Source organism: Sander vitreus, chromosome 7 (assembly GCF_031162955.1).
Source record: "Sander vitreus isolate 19-12246 chromosome 7, sanVit1, whole genome shotgun sequence".
NCBI classification, from domain to species: Eukaryota; Metazoa; Chordata; class Actinopteri; order Perciformes; family Percidae; genus Sander; species Sander vitreus.
In genome coordinates, this window is record NC_135861.1 from 7,203,750 (window position 1) to 7,225,299 (window position 21,550).

The 21,550-nt window shown below is 41.0% G+C and overlaps 1 protein-coding gene across 2 annotated transcripts in view; it reads right to left on the bottom strand.

The window, feature by feature from the left end:
- Nucleotides 1-21,318, bottom strand: part of hdac7a (histone deacetylase 7a) — a 72,402-nt gene extending 51,084 nt beyond the window's left edge. The window contains exons 1-2 of one of the 2 annotated variants that reach the window (XM_078254357.1): nucleotides 21,017-21,318; nucleotides 1,262-1,330 (exon numbers count right to left, since the gene is read on the bottom strand). In XM_078254357.1, coding sequence (XP_078110483.1) covers nucleotides 1,262-1,330; nucleotides 21,017-21,035 — 88 coding nt within the window. In that variant the 5' untranslated portion in view covers nucleotides 21,036-21,318. The remainder of the gene's footprint in view (nucleotides 1-1,261; nucleotides 1,331-21,016) is intronic. The other variant, XM_078254358.1, reaches the window with a different exon arrangement.
- Nucleotides 21,319-21,550: the final 232 nt, after the last annotated feature.

A 21,550-nucleotide genomic window follows, 5' to 3' on the forward strand; every position in this document is an offset into this window, starting at 1 on the left:
CGAGAGCCGGCTTCCATTCAGAGGGTCATGCATTGTAATCCTACACAGTGTGATCACACAGGCATGCTTCACAGTAGAGAATACTAATCTAAACTAAAAGGCAGGACACAAAGAAACAGCCGGATGACTTGTTGTTTCTGATGGGTGGAGCAGTGGATCAAATACATTTTGAGCTCAGGTTGAAGAAGAAAGCTTTGAGTGTTTCCCATGTGAGTCAGCAGCGCTAAGCAAGCTGAGTCGCAGTGATAAAGTTTCTTACTGAGTGAGGGGAAGCAGAATGGAAAGAAAATTGCCATAAAGATTTAACTGCTGCTGTTATGATGGAAATCGATGGTTATTATAAAGAAAGGCATTCGTAACCTGCCCATCGTACTCTATATTCCGTTATAAAAAAAGGATTTTTTCAAAGTGGGGTGAGATGAGTGTATAAGGGTGAGGTCAAGATCACATCTTGTATCATACCAGTAATCAATGTTGACATTTTCATTGTCTAACTACGACCACATGAAAAACAATTGCAACTGGAAATGTGTGGGGAAATATTTGTATAATTCCATATGTTTCTCCGGTTTGTTTAATTGCGTAAGAAGACATTTCTGACACAATCAAGGAAGTGATTTTGAAAAAAAGTCAAGTAAATCCTACTTCTGTATATTAGCACCATTGGCAGTTTTTGTTTTTACAATGCCTGCGAGACTAGTTAGAATTTAGGGTTAAATAACTTTTTTACAAAAAATATCTACAAGTGGCTATTTTTCACACTGTTAGCCAAAGCCAGCAAAACGTTAAATGTGCCGTGTTGAATTTAACTTTCACACTTTTTTTTTTGTTTTAAAGTATGATGTTTTGATAAATAATAAACCACACTTCTGCATGACCTGCAGCAAACCAAATTTCTAAACCCACACATGAAAAACACAGCAGGCCGAGAACATCTTTCCAACTAGGCCAACACCTGTTCTGTACTTTACTGCACTTGTCTGAGAATTAAACAGCTTAGATCATCTGCACTGGAAAAACTGCTGTCACCCAGGCTGTGTAATGTGTGTGTGCGCTATAAAAAAGAAAATGTTGTAAAGAGGACAAGACGTAGTCCTGAGGGAGTTGACTGTAGACTGGCAGCATTTTTTCCACACAAATGTTTCAGCACTGACAGCTGTTGCTAACTTTAACACATTCATGTAAAAATATTACCGACTCATAACACAACTACTTATTAAGTTACAGTTGGTATTTAGTACATTTTCTTTAAAAGTCCTACCTGCCACAGTACAAAATATGTTGTCCTGTCTTTCTGTCTTTATGGTGTCGCCAGAGGTGCTGATTCCATCTGTGGAGACAAACAGAACAATACATGAGTGAAATGCAGCTCATATACACAATATAAAACAAGAGAATGTGGCAATTGGCAGATCTGAGTTCCAAAATGTTGCTGTTGTTGATCTAAAATTGTCCTTTCTGTTGTGAAAATATCAATTGCAGAACATCATAAACTATCCCAGATAAATTTTTGCAAATCCTGCTGGCAGCCAAAAGAGGCACATAAAATATAGTGAATGTGGCAGTATTGGTTGGACCAGCAAAAAACACACACACACACACACACACACACACACACACACACACACACACACAAAAATGAGACAAATAGAAAAAGTAGTGCATGTTTTTTTGTTTTGTTTTTAATTCTAAAGAATCATCTTTTTTTCTCCCCGTGTGTGTGTGTGTGTGTGTGTGTGTGTGTGTGTGTGTGTGTGTGTGTGTGTGTGTGTGTGTGGTGGACCTGTTGCTGGCTGAACATCTGTTCTGCAGCAAAAAGCTAATTGGGGTCAACCACAAGGGCCAGAAGTAAATAATATTTGAATAATATCTGAAAAAGACTAATTAAAAAAAAGTAAAGCTTTAGCTACCAGGCCAGACAGTTTCAACAAAACATTATTTTGTTCCGTTTACGAAGACAACCATTCCTACAGGAATCTACGGCGTGTCTACGGCACTCTATAGCCTATTAGAGTGATCTTATCCTTGTTCATCACACTTTTATCTGTAGGCTAAGCCTAGTTCTATAATATAGCTGTGGGAACAATCGTGTAGGCCTATATGATGAATGAGGAGTTAATAGTGACTTCGCGGTAGTTGTAGACGCGCTTGTTTCACTATAAGAAGGCTAAAACAATCCTTTAGAGTCAGCAGACAGTAGCCAATGTATAGCCTACAGTTCAGTTTTACTAGACGATTCTTATTTTCTGACGCACTTGGCGTTTCACTTTTTTGCGCTTGTGAGCAATTAAAGAGTAAAAACACCTGCGCAGGTACGAGCCATAGCCATAGTCTTTTCTTAGCAATGCAAAACTCCCATAGAAACAACGGCACATTTAACAAGTAAAGGGCACACAGACTAACGAACTTCCAGCTGTTCCCACATCAGCCCTTGTCACCAACCAGTGTTGCCTACCTTGTAAGAAAGAACCCGGTAACACCCAACAGTCTCTTAAAAGAATCGCAGTCCAAAACACTTGAAAAAAATAATCCAGCAAAACAAGTCCCTGTGCATCCAAAGAGAGCGAAACCCTGACGGGAGGTGATGGTGAGATCCGCTGGTGTTGTCAGTAGACAGTACAGAGGAGGAGGAAAAGAAAAGAGACTTATCGGAGGCAAGTTGCAGAAAAGAAAGTCCGGCCCCTCAAGTCCTGCCCCCTCCCCCTCCGCTCTCCTGCTGACAGAAATAGCAAGCAAGGCGGGCCCCACCAAAAATAGCCTCGACTTCACACGGACCTTCAGGACCATTGTTTTCCTGCACTGACTGACTCCCATTGGGTGCACACTGCAGCCAATCCGCGTTTGGCTCCTTGTGCAACAGTGTTAACTTTATTTCAGTGTGGGGACTCAATTAAACAATGGCCCCTACACTGTGGCTCCATCTGCTGTCAAAAACATCCGAACCAGCTGCTGTTACTGTGTAGCACCAAGCACAGGGATGTGGTTCCGGGGGCCCTGACACCCGCCAGGAGGCCCTTTGGAGGTCCCCCAGTTTAATTTTGCTTTTCACGCGCTTGAGTGCTAGGATTCAACTTATCTTTCGCACTCCCCACTCTCCCAAAGTTTGTTCTGATATTTTACATTTCAACATTTTCATGAGTGAAGTGTTTCCAAAAAAATTACAATCAGCCTCAGGGTCTCATTCAGTACGTTATTTTTGTGAGGGTGAAACAGCATTTAGACCAACATGTGACATTCCCAAGATGAAGCACGTGTTAGTGAGTCTGCTGCTTACAGACAAAGGAACCTCCATCATACACAGTAGTAACTTGGTAAAATGGTTTGGTTTGTGATACACTGCAATTATTTGTCCACTCCTGCGCTTGTAACATACAATGCGTGACATATTGTATACAGTCTGATCTCTCTGTGAGGTGAGGGCAAACTCTGATTCTAGTCATGCACCAATTGAGCTCATGTCTTGCAAAAGTCTAATGAAAAACATAATAGCATTAAACTAATTATTATTTATGGTGGTGGTGCTCTGGTGTAAAATAAAGGTTTGCACAAAACCAAAGCCTATATAAACATTCTCAGGAAACACAAATCTTCTCTTGAACCTAATTCTGTTACCTTTTTGATTTTGGTTTCCTGCAATGTGAACATGTTTCGGTGCCTCTGGCTGCAGTTATCTCGAATGGTATGCCAAAAGAAAATCACACTATTGCAAATACAAATATGCTTTTATCAAACAAAATCAATAAGTGAACATAACAGCAATATTCCTTTCAATATTATTGGTGAGGCCGACAATCCGGTAGTATATCTGCAGCAGAGATCGAACTCGAACATCTGAAAGGACTCCTGAACATTGTTTTCACGTCGTCATCGACAACAGAAGAGGAAAGCCTGTTGAAAGGCCCCTCATGGGGAAATGTTTGGAATACTTTCTGTGGGCCTAATAACAATGTCATATATTGTTGAGCTGCTCTATTGTACAGCTCTACAGACAGCTTTACTCGCTACTGTACATTTAATTCACTGAAAGGCCTCAACCATGCCACAGTGGAGTTTTAATCTATCAGATTAAAACTGTAATTAATTTGCTCACATGTTAGGATTAAAGATTATATCATAGAATCCAGTAAATCTGTTATGAAAGAGAATACACCCCTGTACTGTAATACTGTTAGCAACCGGTCTACACAGTAAAATATGGACATTGTTGCGCTATGTTTGGTTTCAAACATTGCAAAGGAGGATTGGTAAAAGACGAAACAGCCACAGTTAAAGGTCCCATTGCGTGAAAATTTCACTTTATGAGGTTTCTTAACATTAATATGAGTTCCCGCAGCTTGCCTATGGTCCCCCAGTGGCTAGAAATGGTGATAGGTGTAAACCGAGCCCTGGGTATCCTGCTCTGCCTTTGAGAAAATGAATGCTCAGATGGGCTGATCTGGAATCTTCCCTTTATGACATCATAAGGGGAAAGGTTACCTCCCCTTTCTCTGCTTTGCCCGTCCAGAGAATTTGGCCCGCCAATGAAAAAAGACATCATGGCTTGCAAACGAGCAAAGCATGGCAGTTGGTCAAGGTCACACCCCCACCCACCACCTGCCCCCCCCCCTCTCCTCCTCAATAACATTTAAAGCTACAGACCCAGAAATGGCACATCCTAAGGAAAGTTCATTGTGGGACTGGCTCGTAGTGGCTGTAATTCTGCACCAAGGCTGAATTTCAGGAAAGAGACTTACAGATACAGTATTAGGGGACCACTGAGGCCTATATAAAAGCATCCAAAAAGCAGCATGTCATGGGACCTTTTGAGGGGATCTGGAAAACCAGATCTAATCATAGGCCCTCAAAGGACTGGAAATACTTACCATGTGGAAAAACGCCCATTTGATTTATGTAACCATGGTATGCATTATATTATCCCGCAGCATAATCAAAATAAGTAGGTAAATTATCCTTGTTACTATTTAACAATTGACAATAAATAATTGTCAAGGACTTGGCTTTCTGCAGTCATTTATTGACACTTCTAAAACAAAAAAGTGTTGAGTAAAATTGTATTTCTTTTTTAATAGTAGTACTTTGTTAATGTACAGCATTACATGAACAACTGTACTATATGTCTGTTGTTGTTATGAAGTACATAGTATCATCAAAAGTTGAGTTACATTTTACGTTACACAAGTCAAGTCATTTTTATTTATATAGCACATTTTAAAAACAACAGGAGATGATGCAGTGCTTTAGCTACAGATACAGTATCATAAAAGAGTCATAAAAAGGTATTTATCATATACACTACAATTCTTGTGTTTCATTTTACAGTTGTATTATTACAACTGTAACTAACCTTCTGTCAATGTTAATTATAGTTAATTACTGTGGAAATCACGATAGATTTCTTACAGTGAGACAATAATTTAACAGTTAGTACTTAATGCATGCCCATTAAAAGTCTAAAAGTCTAAATCTAATGGACATAATCCATTAGATTTAGGGTTCAAAAGAGACCGTACTACAGAATGACTGGAAGGAAGCTCTGAGGTAATATGGTTGAGCAGATTTGCCAAGAGTTACTGTAAAACCAGGGATGTGGTGGAAGGTAAAGTAGCCTTCACCCCCTTTGCATGCATTTATTCTTGTATTGTATTGAATGTGAAACTGACAAATGTTGTCTTGCAAGCTTATGTTTTTTTTGGCCAGGTCGCCAAATGAGAACCTGTTCTCAACAGCCTACCTGGTTAAATAACGGTTAAATGCTAATCTAATCCTTTACAAGGTTGAGTCATAATAGACATTGCTGTTAGTCCTGTAGAAGTCATAGTTTTCTATGACTTCTATAGGTGTCATGTCTACGTCTCATTGGATGCTTTTGAATCTGAAGTTTCCCCCCCCCCTCGTTATAGTGACAGACTGTTTGATCCCTTTGTAATTTACACCTGCTGTAACTACCTTTTATGAGGAATAAAAGCCATGTCATTTTCTACAATGTTCTGACATTGCATGTACAAATCTTTACTTGCTGTTGTAGCGCAGGATACCCCCGAGCCCATGTAGGAGGAAGTAGAGAGTCCTGTCTGTGTAAGCCACTGTGTTCTCATACAAACACACACACACACACACACACACACACACACACACACACACACACAAACGCACGCACGCACGCACACACACATACACACACACACACACACACACAGCACATACGTTACTGTGGTAGCTTACATGACGCAGGGCCACCGTCTTGACAGTTTGTCTGGTTCTAAGCCTTCCTAGAATCAAAAGGCTGTTTGCCGCTCACACTGAGTCACAAACATCCTTAAATCGTCACTGACATGTGGTCAGCATGATACACATTCTGTAACATCATACTAATGCAATACATTATACGTCCTGCAACAAAAAAAAAAATCAATCCCAAAACTTTAATGAATGAAGATTTTTATTTTAAAATAAAAAAGTTCATATTTAGAAGAAATAAAAATGAATGATCATGATTACTGTCTTAAAAATAAGTCCTTATGGAATATCTTTTTTTTGTACATGTGACAGAGGTACTTAGATGCTTTTTTCTTATTTTGGCCACTTCTATCTCTTCCCTGTTTTTTTCTGAAATGAACACTGTCTGCATAAAACTGTTTTAAAATTTGTTATGAGTTTCACTCACACTTCTCAGTATTTTCCCCCACTTTCAACCGTCCTTTTGTTTCCACAGAGCACAGGCGTGTGTGCATTTTATCCCTTTTTCCGATCTCGGCGTCAGCCAGGTCAACGATGTTTCAGACCAATATTGAAACTAAGAAGCGTGCGTCTGTATTCTGCTGGTGGTTCGCCATCGTCTGCAGTGCTCGCTCACCCTCGGGTGCCTCTGTGAACAGGGGGAACCCAGCACTGTTCCCAGAAACCCTCAGTGTGTGGGTGTAGAGCTCCATAACTGTGTGTGTGTGTGTGTGTGTGTGTGTGTGTGTGTGTGTGTGTGTGTGTGTGTGTGTGTGTGTGTGTGTGTGATTTCATGTGTCTAATGTGCATTGACGTAATGTGTGTGTGCAAGCTTATATATATATATGTGTGTGTGTGTGTGTGTGTGTGTGTGTGTGTGTATATGTGGTTAGTCCATTTAATTACACAATCTACCATGCAGTCTGAATCACATCCGGTTTCGAGCTGAAAATAACAAAACCACAGGGTGACAGAAAAGCAGCGCAGCAGGCAACCGCCCACAGGGAGAGAGGAATACATACATACACACACACACTCACACGGTCCAGCGCTGGTCAGTTAGTACTTTCCACAAACAACATCTATTATCTAAAAAGAGCTTTCCTGTAGAAAGCTGGTGCCTATTTGCTTGTTTTATCATTCCATTATTGAGATTTTAAATGGAAAAAAATGCTTTTTAAAGGATTGTAAAAGCCTACACATTGCAACTGCATTAAGTAATGCAAAATAAGATTATCTTAATTTATATTGATTATATTAGGCTATTGACTTTTTATAGGAAATAAGCTTCCTTTGCTTACGGCAAATAAAAAGCAAAATGCCTGCTAATTCAATACTGTTACAAAGAAAGTGTGGTCAGTATGGAACATGTAAAGCTACAGCACCGCTTCAGTTAAAAAATGTAATCATTATGAATGTTTTAGAAACACGATCAGTCAAACCTTAATGTAGCCTAAATCATACTGAAATGACACAGTTAAAAACAGGCAGTCTGACGTTTGTAGCTTTTTTGTCAGTACTACAGGGGCAGGATGTGGTCAACTTTCTGCTACAAACTTGCCTCCCACCTGCAGACATGTGCTCTTGCTACAACACGACAATTGACATGAGAAGAGGTCTTTTACATACAAAAGTGTCGACACAAAACTCAATTGAAATCCTCACAGAATGACGGTTGGAAGAATGCATAATGTAAAGGAGTAAAAAATGACTGGATGACTGGATGAATGGTTTTTAGGGTCCAGTGACTCGAGCTGTGTCAAAACTCACCTAGCCTGCAATACTTTTTTGGGACAAAAATGTTTTTGTTTGACCAAATATAGAAGACTGTCCATTAATAAAAGCTGGCATAAATGTAAAACTCTTAATGTATTCATCAGGTAGCTCCTTATTTAAATTACTTTTTAAAATGTTGTTTTACCTTAACTCTCCCATTTGAAAGCAGAAGTCTCAATTGCGGAACCATATGCTTTTGATTTCTTTTTATCTGAAACGTATCTATCCCTGTCTATCTGTGGTTGTTTATTTCTGTTTTGTTTGTTGTTGTTGTTCTTTTAATGTATGTTTGTAAGTTTGTTCGAAGATGGCACTTTTTTGTCTAATTAAAATGAAGTATAATTAAAAAACATGCTAATATTTCTCACAGTAAGCTATTGAAAAAAAGTATTACCAAACCCAGGTATCATATCGACACTAAAATGTCAAACGATTCCCAGGCCTACCCATGACACATGATAGATACTGCACATCAAACTACAGCAGCTGGCGTATGACTTTAATTTATAATCTGCGTCTGTTGTTTTAATTATCTAGTGAGGCAGCATCTCTGTGTAACAAGGCAATAAACATAGGAGTCAAGAGAACACAATTGGGGGCATCTAGAGGAAATTTACTGTAAAAAAAACAAAAACAAACTTAAATTTGAACAATTACGTTCATTTATAACGCCTTCACATCCGTCCACACACAAGGAAAGATACATGCATTTTTATTCCACTTTTATTAAGAAAACTGTGCTGCACTGAGCCTTTCCTGTAAGCAATTATGTGTCTGATTCTTTATCTACCATGTACGGACAGTGTGTCGTCGTTAAAAACACACAGCACATGCGCTTGTATGAACATGAATGAGCCTGTTTTATGTAACAGAGAAGGGTATGACCTGTATTTCCACTAATTATGAAACACAGTGGTCCCAGTAAGCTGTTTGAACACAGTTAAAGTAGAAGCATACAGTCACTATCTGTGAAATGGAATTAGCGGGCATGGAAGTTTTAGAGAGAAGAAATGAGGGAGGTGAAAGAACAAGGGCATGGATTAGAAAGAAAAAAAGTGACTGAGGAACAGCAGAAGAAAGTCGGGAAGGGAATAAGAGAAGGTGAATGACAAGGTAGGGTCAGTAAGAGAGGGAAAGAAGAAGAGAGACAGGAGGAGAGAAACACAGAGAGAGAGAGAGAGAGAGAGAGAGAGAGAGAGAGAGAGAGAGAGAGAGAAGCTGAGAGCACTGTAATAATGTTTGGCCTTGGTCTGCCAGCGGGGTCCTTCCCCTTAAGAAGCCAACAGGAATGCGAGGAATGCTGCATAAGAAGAAAAGGGAAGGAGCGAAGGAGAGGGGGAGAAACAGAGGAGGATGATGGGTAAAAAAGAAAAGCCAAAAAGGAGGAGGCGAAGGGAGAAAAGCGGGGGAATCCAGAGCGAGATGAAGATAGACAGAGGGAAACGGGAAGATGAAGGCAGGGAGAAATATGAGACACTGAGGAAAAGACTTATTATCTTTAGTGGGCTGAGTAAACATAAGAACAAAGAAGGTGAAGATAATAAGGCTGGAAAATATTGTGGGGGAAAAACCTGAGCTCTATTTGTGTGTTTTTATTTTGGTGCATGCATGCGGATATTCATGTATGCACGCAACCATGTGTGTGTATTAACATACTTGCAGTCATGTATGCTTGTATGTGTGCGAGAGAGTATCAGGGTGGGGTCAGCTGCAGTCTTGAACTACACTCAAACTGTTCTGAATGCAGCTGGCTTTCCTTTCAAAGTTTCTCTTTGCCTGTAATCTCAGTGCCAGAAATTTCACACCTGCAGTATTCTACAGAAAATACACTCTTTCCATGTGGGCGTCTCGTGGCGGTCAGTTGATAATCATGAGATACAGACAGACAGAGACTTTGCACATGAGCACGTACACGCTCAAATCATGTGTAACCTTTCTGCTTCATGGACGATAACGTGAAGGCTACAGGGTTATTTAAAGCAACCAATACGCAGAATGCTGCTATTGAAGAAAATTACATATTTCGCCTCCAGAGACTAAGCTTACTGATAACATACTGTACTCACAACTACTGCCCTATAACGCAGTAACTACTTATTTAGCATAACATGACAGTAGTATGCCATGGGAATGTATACGTTCTGCAAAAACTTTGCAGTAACTGCATTCACTCTTGTTTAGGTAATCTGGGCTCTAGAACCCAAACTATCACACTTAATGCATTCTCTGTCACAGAAAAAAAAGCCATCACAACAGCCAAAGCTACAAAGCTTTCTGGTGAAATAGTCACAGAAAGCCTTATCTGACTTGTCTGTCTGTGTGTGTGTGTGTGTGTGTGTGTGTGTGTGTGTGTGTGTGTGTGTGTGTGTGTGTGTGTCTGTCTGTCTGTCTGTTTGTCTGTATGTCTGTATGTCTCTCTGTATGTATGTCTGTCTGTCTGTCTGTGTGTCTGTCTGTATGTCTGTCTGTTTGTCTGTATGTCTGTATGTCTCTCTGTATGTATGTCTGTCTGTCTGTCTGTCTGTGTCTGTCTGTCTGTCTGTGTGTCTGTCTGTATGTCTGTCTGTTTATGTCATTCTGTTGCTGTTATCCCGCATAACTAAATAAGACAGCGGCTAAATTGATTCATGATTCTGCTTTTAACATTATAGGAATCCACGCAATCTGGTGTGTTTAATCTACATTTAAATCACATATTAAATGGATTAAACTGCAGATTCATTTATTATGTCCATTTATGTTCAGGAAAACCTCCTGTTGATCCGACTCCGGAACGTTCATGCATTATTTCAATATGGTAAACCCCATTGCTGGCCTTGTAGTCACATCATTTAAATAGCACTAATGAGTTACCTTGCTGTGCTTTATTTGGAGAGGTTTCTTAACGACAACATACAGACAAACATTTTACATTAGATGAATATATTGTGTTAAATTGGATTTCATTTTAATTTAACTGTGTGTTATAGTTGCCTCCCAACCGCAGATATGTGCTTCTGCAAAGGCAGGAATAGAAAACATCATCGTCTTTTTTGTGTCCAGTGACTAGAGCTTTGAAACTCAATATCTTTTAGTACTGACTGAAACACAAAATACTGAAAAACTGTCAATTACCATAAGCTGGCATTAATGTCAAATTCAAAGGTTCAAAGGTATCTTTGTTTACTCAAACTGTCATTTATAGACCCTGGTTGAAATCAAAATAAAACATTTAAGAACTTCACCCTCATGTTGTCCTCCCGGGTCAAAACTGAAAACAAACACCAACTTATCACCACTATTTTTTTGAATTCATGGTCAATAAACATTATTTATTAGGGCTGTAACGATTCACCAAACCCACGATTTGGTTCGTATCATGATTTTTGACCCACGATTCGATAAAAACCTTGAACTTTTGTTCTGCCACATGGCATCATTTTGTCATTGATTACATGCCACTTTGCAACACAGTAATACAACAGAGACCTTATTTATTGATATTGATTGATTTCAATATTGATTGATCCAACACCAAAGATTCTTTTGTACCTTAAAATAATGTTGGAAATGAGTGTCGCGATTTTGGTTTCATATCGCATATCGTTACAGCCCTTTTATTTATATAAAATTATACCTAATTTTGGAGTTAAAAAGCAGAAAATGTGAATTATTTTGACTAATAGTTAAGATCAGAGGAAGAGTTTGGTCAAAATGTTACAAATGATACTGTTTTGAAACCATTTACACTTTTTTTTAAATGCTATAAAATTGAATAGAAAACTCGATTCAATGCAAGTACTGACCCCGATCTGTCATTTTACTTGTGAAGAGCGTTGCATGGAACCATCCATGTTACTTTGGGTCAATTTGCTTGAAAGACACCCAGATTTCTGATATAGAAACTTTGAAAAAGGGTCAAATTTAACCCGAGGACAACATGAGGGTTAAAGATAACGGGGATACATTTTAGCAGCGTTAAATGAAGCTCTGTCATAAAAGTAATATGCAGGTCTGAAATGTTTCCCCGGTATGTGTGGGAAAAAAAGAGAGACAGAGCGCGTGTCTGACTGGCAGCATGGAATGCCTTGGTGACATGTACAGTCCACAGAAACACAATGGATCGCTGACAGACACTTTCCACAACAGAGCAATGGTGTCATGTGTGCAGTCAGCACTACCCAGTTTTGAGAGGTAAAATAAAGTGTGACTTTTTTCATCAGGGACACGTAGAATAATAGGAGTAATATTACAGATAATCAATTACACACTCTAAATATAAAAATATAATTGAGTTGTCCAACGCAGACAAATTCATGTATGTAATGCCACCAAAACAGTTTGACATGACAGGAGATCTCTGGGAGGTGTAGCGCAGAAGCACCACAGCAAAGCTGGAGATTAAAGGTTCCATATTGTAAAGAAAGTGGGATTTCCATGTCTTTTGTGATTATAAAGCAGGTTGGAGTGCTATATAAATACTGTGAAAGTATCAAATGCTCAATCCACAGAGAAATGTGACTCCGATAACGCTGACCAATCTGGGCTATTTCAGGAGGGGGGCGTAAAGAGACAGGCGCTAAAACTGCGCATTTCAGAAAAAGGGTGAATAAAGAGCTGTGTCTCAAACCGCCTACTTGCACACTTCAAACACTTAGTTTTAAGTATATAGTGTAGATAACGCAAAAAGTCAGTGCACTGAAAGTACCCTGATGACCCCCTAAAAACGGTCAAAAAGTTCAGTGTGGAACGATGGACCCTACTTGCAGTAAACGGGCGCCATCTTGACTACAAAGCGGAAGGGAGCCCTTGAACGGCAGCTGATTGGACGAACGCGTCACGTGGGTCTGGCTGCTCGAGAAGTGTGGAACGATGGACCCTACTTGCAGTAAACGGGCGCCATCTTGACTACAAAGCGGAAGGGAGCCCTTGACCGGCAGCTGATTGGACGAACGCGTCACGTGGGTCTGGCTGCTCGAGAATTTCAAACCGACTGTCATGCTCGGCTCGGACGGAATACGATCTTGTATTTTACGAAAATAGTTCACCGAAACGTGTTTCTGAAAACATTTTAAGCGAGAAATAGGCCATACAGTTGCTGAATCTGTCTTCATTTCAGATCGACAAAGGTCAGTTTAAAAGATTTTCGTCAGATTTTGAGAGGCGGCGAGCCGAGCCGGCCGCTCCTCATTTGCGTACAGGAAAGCGGGCTGGAAAATCACGTTCACATGTATTGCGTTCGTCACGTTCATCCCGCTCGTCATTTCCGGTAAGTGTTTTAACATAAGTGTTCATTTTGGGACAATATTAACCATCGAAAGTGGGCACTACAGCAGTAAGTGGTCAGTGCACATTAGCAGTGTACTGACGGATTGGCAGTATGCGGAATGAGACACAGCCCAGGTATATTCAGACTGACAGTATGCTAAAAAAGAATGTGTTTTAGAAGATTAAAGCATGTAAACATATTCTAGTAGAAACCCAAAATACAAGTATGAACCTGAAAATGAGCATTATATGGGACCTTTAGATTTAAAAGATGGTCATACCAATATGAATTGCAGGCTCTTTTGGACGTTTGATCTGGTTAAATTGAAAGTGAGCTGAGGTCAACCCCCGGCGGTGACAGCATAAGCAGAGTGCATAATGATGGGCTTGAGGATCCTTCACACCCTTAGGATGTTTGGAGTTATGGCAAGTTGTTCAAAACACAGCTTGAAACCATAGCAACCACAGGAAAATCCCAGGGGTATCAACAGCACACACATTCACACACAAACCCTCAAAACGTAAAGTCAAACCAAATCAAAACTCACCCTTTCAACACCCACCATTCTGAACAACAACAAGCCTGTCAAGCGTGAGTGTGTGTGTGTGGGAACACCCAGACAGGCCAAAAATAGCTCTACACTCTCGTTCCCCATTTCTCGCTTTCAGTCCTTCGCTCTCTCTCTTTCTCTCTGTCTCTCGTTTGTATCACTATGAACCATAGGTAGGAAAAACAATAAGTCAATGTCCCATACGGAAAATATCACCCACTTGAATGTGAGAATATCAGACTGAGTATATGATTGAGTGTATGGAGAGAATAATGACTATGTTGGCATAACAGTTGCACAGGGGGAAACATAAAGCTTCTCACAAGAGGGAAACATTAGTAGGTTTGTCTGACACATTGAGCTGATGAGATAAGTCTTGAGAATTGAGACATTCCTTGAGAATACTGTAGAAAATATAAAGTAAAGTAGCACTGGTATTTAAATTTGTATTCAAAATAAAGGTAGTTCAGGACTAAATAAAATAGCTGCTGACATATTTCAGCCATGTAGATCTTCATCGGGCTATATTCTCCTCCTGCATCTTTTTCCATTTTATAGGACCCTGTCACACCCACAGATATTTTTCTTTGGTCCAAACCATGGTGTCCGTTTGTTTAGCTTCAAGATCGCCAATTACAAGTGAAGCAGGGCTTGTAATCAAAAGTCACATGGACTCACAAGTAGCTTGTTTACTGGACAGTTTTAGTAACCTGTCATCCTGCAAGGTTAGAGATTTTTAAACAAATGTAATTGCAGTTAAATAAGCAAAGCATGTTGGCGTGCACTTGTGTCTCTGGCAATATCAATCTGAGCTATATTCAGAAAACTGAGTGTGTGTTTAATTATTCTGATTTATTATAACTTGGGCCTTGTTTTCATAGTTTTGACCATCAGATCTTTCGGTTTCAATAACAATGCATTCACTCAAGTAATTGCTGAAATCTGGGAATGTGTCGACATCTCTACAGCAAAGTCTGTGAAATGCTCGGCTGTTTGTAGAGGACAGTATCTGCTTTTTGTTTTAAAAAAGGAATGCACCAATCCTCTTCACTGCATGGTGTTCACACCGACATGTGAAAGAGAAGTTGGCTGCCAGATATCTCCACCTTTGAAACAACAAAACCTAAATCTTGTGTTTTGGGTCGTTTCCTGTTAGGATAGGATAAATAGGATTGTTCTCAATCTTGACAGACCACAGCACAGTTTTTAGGCCCACAATTTCTGCCAGCTTTGTGTAATCATTTGGTGACACTTGAGTTTGAATGTTATTGTTCTCACAGGGCCAAATGAAGGGGAAAACTAAAGGACATTTGGCTTTGATACCCTGTCAAAAGGCTCCCTGTTTACTCTCAAGCCCACAAATGCATCTGATACAAATCTGATCAGCTATAATAATGTAACTCTCCTCCATAGGCCAGGGGTCAGGCTGGGCCATAGCAGCAAAGCAGCCTGGAGCTGGCAGAGGTTGATCACCTTACTCAAAGACACTTCTGCAGGGCAGGTAACAAAGGAAAGGGCTTTACATCAGAGGCTCTGAAACCTTTAGGATAACGCTAAATGTTGCATCTGGTGGTGAGTTGGTTCAGGAGGTGGGGGAAGACTCTGGACAGACCTGGTAAGCCTGAGGAGCACTTTGAGGAACTCCTGAATCCAACTTACACGCCCTCTATGTTGAGGCAGAGCTGGAGGATGATGGGGGATTGTCGTCAATTTCAATGACATGTCTCTACAACATTGCGTGGTAGTTTGGGACAGTATCTAAGGAGTGGCAGACCGGGGTGGTGGTTCCCCTGTTCAAAAAGGGGGACCAGAGAGTGTGTGCCAATTACAGGGATATCACACTTCTCAGCCTCCCTGTATAAGACTACTCCAAGGTGCTGGAAAGGAGGGTTCGGCTGATAGTCGAACCTCAGAATGAAGAGGAACAGTGTGGAACAACGGACCAGCTTTTCACTCTCGCAAGGATCCTGGAGGGGGCCTGGAAGTATGCCCATCTGGTCTACATGTGTTTTGTGGATCTGGAGAAGTATGGGGTAAGGAATGAGTCCTTACCTCAAGTGAAGGAGTTCAAGTACTTTGGGGTCTTGTTTGCAAGTGAGAGGACAATGGAGAGGGAAATTGGCCGAAGAACCGGGGCAGCGGGGGCGGTATTACATTCACTTTATCGCACCGTTGTGACAAAAAGAGAGCTGAGCCAGAAGGCAAAGCTCTCAATCTACCGGTCAATTATCGTTCCTACCCTCACCTATGGTCATAAAGGCTGTGTCATGACTGAAAGAAAGAGATCCAGGGTACAAGCAGCCAAAATGGGTTTCCTCAGGAGGGTGGCTGGCATCTCCCTTAGAGATAGGGTGAGAAGCTCAGTCATCCACCAGGAACTCAGAGTAGAGCCGCTGCTCCTTTGCATCGAAAGGAGCCAGTTGAGGGGGATTTGGGCATCTGGTAAGGATGCCCCCTGGGCGCCTCCCTAGGGAGGTGTTCCAGGCACTTCCAGCTGGGAGAAGGCCTTGGGGAAGACCCAGGACTAGGTGGAGGGATTATATCTTCACCCTGGCCTAGGAACGCCTCAGGATCCCCGAGTCAGAGCTGGTTAATGTGGCTCGGGAAAGGGAAGTTTGGGGTCCCCTGCTGGAGCTGCTGCCCACTTGTCCCAACCCCCGGATAAGCAGATGAAGATGGATAGATGAAGATGGATGGATAAATGTTGCATTAATACCTTGCATAAGGGATACAATTTTTAACACCACAACTGGATGGTGGTATTTTTCCAGGGTCCAGCACACTAATATTAACGTTAAGCCGTTAAGAGTATTATTTAAAATAGAATTGGGATGTGTCATAATTTTCACACACTGTCTGTCTGGCTAAGATAAGACAGTAACAGTAAACTGTATTGTTCTAGCAGGGAAATTGATCTTGGCTGTTGTAGCCCCTGCAGCAAGTGGATGAAAACAGTAACAATCATCAGCACAGGATGGAAACATCATGTAGCTGTTTTCACAAACACTTTATACACTCTCAGTTTGTCCAGGTTAAGACACATCAGACTTTCATATCTGCTTTCTGTATCTGTCACCGATGATTGATGAAAGTGAAGCTTCCCAGTTGGGAACTTGTGTTTTCTATGGTATTTTGAGTGAAAGGTTACACCTCTCCGCTCCGCTGTGCCCTCTGTGGGAATTTAAGAGACGGAACGAGTAAGAGAGAAAAAGAGAGAGACAGATGGGTTTTCCTTGCAGGATATCCTGTTCTAAGTAGAGCTGCTGGGCCCACTCTGACCTCCTCACCCCTCTTGACCCCTGACCCGCTCATAGTTTAGGCTCACATCATCAACATTACCTTATCGCCCCAAATCTCTTCGTATTCTTTTCGTTTTGCCGTGGCCCCTTTGCTTTCTCTCCTTCCTAACTCCTCTGTCACACTCACAGGTGTCACTTTAATTTTCCCTCCTTCCTTTTTCTATTTGTTCCTTTGTCTGCACCCACTCAATATAGTGCCAGCTTTATTCTCTGTCTTCATATAGTTAATATTCTTTTATCTTTCTTATAGCATTTGCCCAATTAGCAAAAAAACAGTAAAGTCCCGCAATCATACACTTGGCCAGAACCTTACAATATATTGAATTTAAGGACGAGTCATTAAGTCCAGTACTTCTGAAAAGAAATTAAAATCTATACTCATCCTAACTTTTTAACTATCCTCAAAATGCCAAACATTTGATAGTTCCAGCTTCCAAAATCTCAAATGTGAAAATGTGCTGCCTGTGCTTGTCTTAACTTTATGGTAAACTAAATATCTTTTAGACTTTTAATTGATCAGAACACGACATTTGATGACACCATCCTGGGCTTTGAGAAATTGTGATTGCCATTTTTCACTATTTTCTGATATTTTATAGATAAACGATTTAAAAAAAAAAAAGAAAATAATCGACAGATGTACCGATCCAGAAAGTCATCCTTCTAGTAGAATGTTAAAATGTTGGTATTTGATTTGATTTAAAACAGACAAATCAAAGCAAATGTATGTGTTCTGGAAGATGCATTATCTCATCCTGTAATTTGTTCAAACAAAAAAATATATATTGTTAATCACAGACATCTTTGCCTTTCTTTGTTCCCTAACACCTGTCTCTCATGAGCTCGATTAGCTGCATCATTAATAAAACTATTTGTGGCCAATGCGTGGCTTATGCATTAATAGCAAGACAAACAGTTTGATATTGCAACTTCTCTTGTCAGTGCTGGTCTAAATGACCTGATGGCCTTTTATTGCAAAGTATTGACATACAGCTATTTTTAGCGTACATTCATATCCCTGGTACAAATAACCATTTCAGTTTCCTTATTGACCATCTGGGAAGTGTAGATCACACTTTGATATAGATAACTATATGCATGGACTTTAAGTGTATTGCAGTTTTTCAGTGACACTTTCACCTACTTGGATCTGTTATCTTGTCACTGACTCCTCTTTCACCACACAAGGGATGTTCAATGACAGCTAAGAAATGTCATACATTTAGAACCCACAGGCGTAAAAAATCTGGAAAAAAAGTATGTTTTGAAAAATGTCCTTTTTGTCACTTTCCTTGCAACCTTGTTACTCCTTGTCCTCTTTTGACACTCAAAGTTCTTCTTTTCTAATTCCTTTTATTTTTTGAACAATGATCCCTCCACTACAATTCAACTTGTTTTGTCTGATAATGGTGCAGTCATAAGCTGGAAAAGAATACCCTCCTAATACCGTCTTGGAACAAATGAAAATAAAATCAATGAGCCTGGGATTATTTGTTGCCAACATATTTCTTGAAAAAAAGTGTAATTTTCTGTGTACTACTGGTATATTCTGTATGTTGCCTTGTTTCGCACAACATATCGTTACAACAAATTTCCCTAATTGAGTGATGATGATGTCTCTCCTTTGGCAGTACAAACTTGAAAATCACACACAAAGGAAAGCACCACCATGATTATAAAAATCCTGACACAATCAGGAGTAAAAAATCCACCAAGCAGCCTCGGACTCGCTTTTCTTGGTTTTCCCTCCCCAGCCTCCCTCCCTCCCTCCGACCTTCTCTCTCTCTCTCTCTCAATCACACCCCTCCCACCCGGCAGTATAACTGGAATCCATTAGCTGATGAATGGTTGTTTGTGTTTTTTTAAGCTCAAGAGCGCCACCCACAGCTTGCGTGGCCAAAGAGGGTGATAACAAAACATTTGCTGTGATTAGAGGAATAATTAGCCAATCATCCTCTGACCTGCAAGCCAACCCTGAGGTCAAATAGACACAGAGTCAACTGCTTCCCATGAAAACCATCAGGCAGCAAAGATATAGTGGAGGCATTGTCTGCAGACAGGTGACACACACAGAGCACATGCACTTCTATGTCTGATTGTCACTGCACCTATGTGTGTCTGGGAGTGTGTGCTGCTTACATTTGAATGTGTGTGCATGAGGATCCCAGCGGACAGAGCGTAGGGCTTTCCCAGAGAGTGGAAATCAACACTTCCTGCTTCCTGTAGCGAGAGGAAGTGCTACCGTCGCTGTCCCCTTATCACTGGATACACAGGCGACGCGGAGGGAGGAAGGCAGGGAGGGAGGGAAGAGGAGAAGGAGACGGAGGGTGGTCAAGCAGGCTAGACAAAGGACTGGAGGCAGATATGGCTGTGTGCACCAGTTGGTTTTCATTTATTATTTTGGGGGGTTTCTGTCAGAAATATGCTAAAATTAGGAGGAGGAGAACATGTGTAAAATGTCTCCTGCAGATTTGTTGAAATGCAAAGAAACATAGCAACTTACATGCATGTGTATGCTTCTTAAAACTTTTTAATTAAATATGAAACAATCCAAAACTTCATCAACACTTGGTTGCATGTCAGTAGGATTGTTGGACATCAAATTAGCAGCTAGGGTGAGACTATTTATACTTTCAATCATACGGATTTCAATTGCGCTGTATGTTATAGGCCATGTAGAAGACAAAATATATATAGTGGACGCGAATGTGGATGACTTAGACTCCCTAGTTCTTTTATGTATGCAAAATGCTGGCAGATACAGATGAGCCGCAGGCAAGGAGAGAAGAGAAAAGTGACAGAGAGTGACAAAGATTGTCAGGAAAGTATGCAGCATGTGTCGATCAAAAGAACAAATGCAAGTTGAGTATATTTTGCAGGTTGCAATCATAAAATGTACCGGCTTGCAATTTATTGTGAAGGAGCAAGAGAAAGACAATGAGAAAGACAGAGGGAGAGAAGGGGGAAAGAGTTGTTTGGGATCAGGGTGGGGAAGCTTTCAGCGCTTGGGATTGTCCCAGATGGACACAAGCCGCTCCCTCCCTTTATAAACAGCCTCTGGCTTCTACCTCTCCTCCCATATCCTCTACGTTAATCTCTTCTTCTTTCCTTCAATGCCTGTTGTACAGTACCATCACAGCTCCAACTTTGCAGGAATTCTGGGACCCTCAGCAGAAAATATGAACACATTTTCTGACAATTTCATCTGTCCCCCATAACACCAGCACCACCCCCCCCCCCCCCCCAATCCCTGCCATTTCCAAAGTCAACACACCACTAAATGCCGGGCTGACTCACTTCCACTGTGGGTGGCTCTGTTTCCAATTTTCTCACCACCTCTGAATAAAAGAGAAAACTTTTGTCCAGAAAACAAAAGTAGCCAACAAGACATGCAAAAAGCAGAGAAATTTTTCCAAGTTGCTTAGTGTTAAAGGGACAAAATTGTGCACGTAGATGCCGAGAGGAGACACGGATGAAACCAAGCATGCTTCTCCCACTTCTTTTGTGGCTCTGAAATGGTTATCCCTGTTTTCTTCCCTTTCTTTCTTTTTGGGAGAGCGTGGGAGCGCCCTCAGAGTGCTGAAGAGAAACCACGGGGCTCATAACAACAGGAGGAAGCCGGTAACTTGAGTAACTTTGGGCCGGGCAGGCAGAGGGGGATAAGGAGAAGAAGTGAAATGGGGACCGAAAGAAAGCACAGAGAAGCGTTTCACATCTTTACATGTCTCCACATCTTGAAAACATGAAATTTGAGCTCACACAAATAAAGAAACAAAACCCACATTTCAAATGACTTGTTGCATTCCAGAGAGCATTTCCCACATGCACACACACGCAAAGTGGCATTTTCACACACTCATCCCTCTGCAAACCCAAACACACTCGGCATGAAATTAGACAATTTTCCCAATCAGAGTGCTGCCTTACCATTCTGTAGTGTGAACATTCAGCATGAGGAGTGTGTTAGAAAGTCCCGTCAGTCATGTTCACGTACAGTTCAGTCCAAAGAAATTGAGAGTGGTGAGGACACCTAAACTACACACACACACACACACACACACACACACACACACAGGCACAGTATCAGTTCCCTCTGTCCAAGTGTTGAGAAAGTGAGGGGCCGCAACAAAAGGCAACAGAGGGAGGGAGAGATCGAGAGAGAGAGAGAGAGAGAGAGAGAGAGAGAGAGAGAGAGAGAGAGAGAGAGAGAGAGAGATATTAACCCCTCTGAACTGACTGGTGGACTCTCCCTCACACACATATGTACACACGCACACACACACACACACACACACACACAGTTGGTTTGCCGTATCACTGACTTCTTGTGTTTTCTCTCAAGTGCCAAGAGGAGGAAGGGAGAGCAGAGGGAGACCAGAGTGTATGTGTGTCTATTCATGGTCACAGATGTGTGTGTGGTAGTGTGTGTGTGTGTGTGTGTGTGTGTGTGTGTGTGTGTGT